We start from the raw sequence: 5,960 nt of genomic DNA, 5'->3' as shown, positions 1-5,960 counted from the left end.
CACGCACGCACGCACGCACGCACGCACGCACGCACACACACACACACACACACACACACACACACACACACACACACACACACACACACAATCAAACACACAAACACCTGGCCGTGAAACGCAACAGAAGTGTGTCTGAGTGTGTGTTTGAGCGTGTTAGCGAGAAAGAAAAAAAAACACCCACCCACACACTCACAGACACACACAACACATACACAAACACACACACACACACACACACACAGACACACACACACACACACACACACACACACACACACACACACACACACACACACACACACACACACACACACACACACACAAACAAACTACGAGGTACAGCAACACAGAAATGAGAATAACAAGGGAAATGAGGCAAAAGAGTCCTTAAGCATCCACGTCTCTCCTAGTATGTGTAACCATTTATAACAATGCTTTGTCTCTCTTTATCCTGTCCACTGCCTCAACAACTTTCCTCTCTCCCTTCCCGCCCTGTTCAACACCAGAGGTGGTTTCGACCATGGCCAAATGTCTCCTTTAACAGAGAAATGTAATCGATGACAGAATTTTCACATGTATTTCTCGTCCCCTCGCAAAATGAAATACCAACAATAGGGGAATTTCAAATATACCGTGTAGGACTGTGTGGAATATCACTAAGGCATATCAATGAGAAACGCACACTTTTGCACAAGGCACGATACGCCTTGCATATCATTAGATAGAAGTGTTGGAGAAAGTGTTGGAATGTATGCGATCCTCCCCCCATCGCCGAGTTGACACCCCTCCTCTAATATACAGACACACCCTGTTTTAATCCCTTCATCTCCCCTCCAATGCAAAAGGGGAAAGAAGAAATACAAACTCGTTCCACTCTTAAAGCCGCCCATCTGGGTGGCGCCCAGGTGAAAATCCAATGCAGTCCTGTGTTTAAGACATTGGAGTCTATTTCTCAGCTTGTAGGTATGTGTGTTTGTTTGTTTGGGTGATTATTTTTGTGTGTGTTTGTGTGTGTGTTTGCGTGTCTGCATGGATGCATGTGTTTTGTGTGTGTGTGTGTGTGTGTGCACGCATCCGCGCTTGTGTGTGTGTGTGTGTGTGTCTGTGTAATTGTTAATCTACTTCCTAGTTCAAAAGTGGGCTGGGTTTGTTGTGGGGGGGGGGGGGGGGGGGGGCTTGTGTCTTTGCCACCCACACTGTCCCCCCCCCACCAACTACACACACATATATTTCTTCCACTTTTAAATTTAAAGCTCATACCAACTCTTCGTATGCTCACTTGAAATATCGACAGCCCATTTCTGACAAACAACTCTCTCCCCCCCCCCCCCCCCACACACACACACACACACACACAAACACACACACACACACACACACACACACACACACACACACACACACACACACACACACACACACACACACACACACACACACACACACACACACACACACACACACACACACACACACACACACAAACAGGTGTCAACTATGCACCTCTATTGCATTTAACATGATCGACATCTACAGCCAGCAACGTTCTCACGGCATGGTGTTAATATTTCCCTGGTGGATCCAATTAACATGAGCTAGGCCTATATGGTTTATGAACGCATTAATGAGGATGTGAACAATATTGGCTTATATTTGATCGATATTTGTAAAAGAGTAAAACGTACGTTTATTAAATGGAATTAAGAGCATTATTACCGAGACTATTATATAAATAATTGTCCCTTTAATAATTTTTCCGTTTTTCTCAATAAACATCCTTCCTGATCGATTATGGCATTTTTTTTAACGCTGGTTTAAAATGCAGTTTAATCCTATGCTTCTTATTATAACAAATGTCACAATTAAAATTAAAAAGTTAAGTTGACCAGGTCTGGTTTGGAAAATAATCATCTGTTATAAAAAAATATATGCTCTGTAACTGATTGACATGACCCGCAAAAGACGGTAGTGTGTAGATGTTTCTATAGTAGGCCACACAGGGCCACACATCTGCTCGACAGACACTCTATCTTTTATATCATCCCACCACGGATGCCTACTGACACTAACGTGGCATTAAAAAAAGACCAAAAAAAAGGATAGGCTATATTGTGCATTAAACGTCACTAAAATAACAATTGGGCAATTGAGAATATTTAATTGATTAATCTCGCTTTTAGATAATTTACCTCGTATTATTTGATAGTGCGCTTATTTGGAATAAAACAAGACGGCTAATTAATGTTGATGACAATGTTTCCATGTCCCTATAAAACACCATGTAAATATCAGCAGCGTGTCAAAGCCGACCAATAAAACTCTAGACTCCAGGATACACGATACAAGGGGTCATATAAGTAAATCAGATGACACCCGATTAGAAAAATGTATATATATATATATATATATATATATATATATCCTAACATCGCGGCAATAAAAATCTAATATTGTAATTTGATAACGGTAGGTTTTTGTGTCTACACAGGCCTATCAATTACAGGCATGTTTAGATGTGTCCACAAAACAACCAAAGGTCACGATATTGCAAATGAAGCCACATTAAATAATCCGTTTTTTAGCCTACAGTTAAACATAGCGAGGACTTTTGACACCAAGTTTAGCTGCGCGCTTCTTTGCGCGCAATACAGAGCGTCGCTCTGACCGCTGCGCTCTTTGTGCCGCGCTCGCTCGCTCGCGTGTGTGTGCGTTTGTGCGTGTGTGTGTTCGTGTAGCCCAGTGTGTGCGATAGAATCTGGGGTTTGCGCTCACTGTCCATGGCTTTTCTTGCTGGTGATCCGATAGTTGTGAAAGCCACCACTAGTCGCCCCCAGTGCTCTCCGCAGTCTCCATTATTCCTTCCTCGCCGTAGACTTAACGTCACGTCCGCACTTGAACTTGAATTTTATCCCATTGTAGGGAGGCAGCCCTCGCCACAGAGACACAGGGAGAGCTCGGGGGATGCAGGACTCGCCGCCGTCTTCTTCACACACTAAAGCGCCAGAGAAAGGGGAGTACGAAGAAGAAGAAGAAGAAAAAGGAGAAGAGAAAAAAAAAGCAAACCCAAACCAAAGCGCGTAAGGTCTTGATTTATTAGGAAAGGAGGTGTCGGTATAGTAGCCTCTGTCCCCCGCTCTCCGCAGAGCCGTGCAAGGGGGCAATAGCACTTTGAGTTGAAGACAGCACAAAGTGAACCTTGCCTGCCTACACCGGGGGTGACATCGCCCGCACGCGCCACAAGAAGTGCCCACTCCTCGGCGGCACCCCAAGTCTCGAGAAAAGGATTGGATTCCTATTTTATACATTTTCCACTCATACTTTTTAAACTCTGTTTTTAAAGAGAGAGAGCGGGACAGACAGCGCTACCAGGGTCCAAGGTGTGCGTGCGGAGATCGGACAGTGATATCCGTCATACCTGTGCGCGCACGCACGCACGCACGGACTTGACCCGCACGCTCCTCTCTTCTTCAGAAGGTGGAGAGAGAGCGGTCGCCGGCCGGGGTGCACCTCCACCCCTCCATCCTCCCCCCTCCCCCTCCCCCACCTACCTGCCTTGCCTTGCTGACACACACACACACACACACACACACACACACACACACACACACACACACACACACACACACACACACCACATATCATCCACCCAGGATCAGTCAGTCCTTGTGTTCCTCCGCTCGGACAGCTCCGTGCACTTTGCGCCTCCTTCCTCTTTTGTCAAACGGTGCCGCGAGTCCGCAAGACGGCGTGAGAGCAAGAGACTAACAAGCCGGACTAACCGCAGCGACACTCAACATACACAACACGATCCACCAAAAAACAACAACAACGAAAAACAGGTTCCATCGGTTCACTGGGAATCCGAAGAAGTGGGTTCGCGGCGGACACTCTTGCTGTGGGCATCGATCGCCTGTCCTCCTGTCGAGGGAACCGACCGATCACCGCCAGTTCACTGCAGCGACGACGCGGCTCCAGCGAACCGCCACGGCCGGTCACCGGAGAGCGCAATTGCGCACTGTGGTGCAGCCTTTTGTGGAGGTCCCCTCGCAAAGTTAGGGGCCAGAAGGAAGACGCGATAGGAGGCAAGCGAGCCGACCCTTTCCAGTGCCGCTCTCCGGGCAATGCCACTGTGAATGCCAGGGCAATGTCCCGTCGCAAGCAGGGGAACCCACAGCACGTGTCTCAGAGAGAAATAGCACGTAAGTCTACCGCCTTTATTCCGCTGCAACTATTATTATATGTATTGTATTGTGACACTTTTTTAATTTTGATATGCACTAGTATTTATTTTTTAAAGGTTAAAAAAAAAAGTTGTACTATTACTATTTGATAAGGAGGGGAAGTGCCGTGCGTGACCTGTGCATTTCTTTAAAAAGATCGAAAGAATAGAAAGCTGGTTCCTTGGAGGTTCAAAGTGTGTTGAACCTACGAAATCATAATTTCAAGCGGTTGAGCTGTTTTATAATTACTATTTATATCCCACTTGATTTACTTTGCTATTGCATTCATATTCTGGCTTTTATTGTTGTAATGTTAGTGTATATAGCCTATTATGTACAGTCTTATGCAAAAACATGTCTAATTTAGACAATTATATGTGCGAGACTTAGGCATACCAAACGAAACATTTATTTTTCATCAGTGATTTATAAACATGGTCCAACAACTGCTGTTTTCCTTGTAAATGGAATTTTTTTTGATTGAACAAAACTCTCTATTTTCAACTGAAAGGACGGGCGACCGTAGTAGGACCTGCCCTTCCTGATAGTGGGACACAATTAAGTGTGGTCCATCGTTTTCTTTAACGGCCCCTTGTTGCTGCAATGTATTTAAGTTCATCATTTACAAAAGAAAAATACGAGGGATGTAGGAAAACATTTACCCTGTATAATGTGGGATTTAAGATAAAATAAGCCAGGAAAGTTTTATTTTTCTGTGACTCTGCGCCATTTAAATAACGCAATCCTTTTCAGTTTTCTAACTGCATTTGTGACTTCGATTATCAACGATTCCGAAAGCTTTCAAGTAGGCTAGCCTATTTCATACGACATAAAAAATACACGTAGCCTAACTTACCCGGAAATATTATAGCCTATTAGGCCCACATATATGTCATCACACAGAGTCCTAATTTAAATTAAACCTAAATAAAATGTGATAAGCAGGACAAAACCCTTCCCAGAGACTTATAATTACACGTCTTTCTTTTTCTTTTAAATCTTTTAACTCTTATTTGTATGTGGGAGGGCAAATTCACCAGATGTGTAAAACCATGTCTTTCTTTATTGAACGCTGGCCCATTAGTTAATCGAGGTCCTAATTGGTGGACGTGTCTGCTGTAGAGCTTCGTGCGTTAATGTTGCTGCTGTGGGGTTGTGTGTTTTTGGTGCGTAATATGTCTGCGATTTTTCATGGTTGTAATTGAAAAATAGTTTTGCTCAATTATAAAGTCTACCCCCCCCCCCCATCCATTGGTTCCCCTACTCGTCGGATGTTGTTAAGTATACAACAACAATCAATAAAAACGTTTTTTTTATCCTCTTACAAGTTCTTGCTCGCATAATGTAACGCCGATAGAAAACAGATTGTTCGCTAATGGCCAAAATATTTGGACACAAATGCGCGTGCGCGTGCGCGCGCGCGCGCGCGCGTGTGTGTGTGTGTGTGTGTGTGTGTGTGTGTGTGTGTGTGTGTGTGTGTGTGTGTGTGTGTTTGAGTGTGTGTGTCTGTGTGTGTGTGTGTGTGTGTGTGTGTGTGTGTGTGTGTGTGTGTGTGTGTGTGTGTGTGTGTGTGTGTGGCGTGTGATTGTGTGTGTGTGCACTCGGGCTGCGATCCGGGGGCCAGGACTTGGTTGCAGAGATAAGATGTGCAAGAGAAGCCGGTGATTAGATCTTTGAAAAACAAATGCTGATTTCTTTCAGGTTCGGCTAGAGTGAAAAGCTAACTTTTCCCGACTG

General features: G+C 44.6%; 1 protein-coding gene across 1 annotated transcript in view; it reads left to right on the top strand.

Annotated features, from left to right (window-relative positions):
- The first annotated feature begins 3,628 nt into the window (after positions 1 to 3,628).
- The window catches only part of LOC130382744 (B-cell lymphoma/leukemia 11B-like), a 16,168-nt gene continuing 13,836 nt past the window's right edge, over positions 3,629 to 5,960 (top strand). The window contains exon 1 of the mRNA XM_056590628.1: positions 3,629 to 4,202. Coding sequence (XP_056446603.1) covers positions 4,148 to 4,202 — 55 coding nt within the window. The 5' untranslated portion in view covers positions 3,629 to 4,147. The remainder of the gene's footprint in view (positions 4,203 to 5,960) is intronic.

This window comes from Gadus chalcogrammus, chromosome 5 (assembly GCF_026213295.1).
Source record: "Gadus chalcogrammus isolate NIFS_2021 chromosome 5, NIFS_Gcha_1.0, whole genome shotgun sequence".
In the NCBI taxonomy this organism is placed as follows: Eukaryota; Metazoa; Chordata; class Actinopteri; order Gadiformes; family Gadidae; genus Gadus; species Gadus chalcogrammus.
Note: the sequence above shows the minus strand (reverse complement) of the source record. Positions and strands in the feature narration are given on the sequence as shown.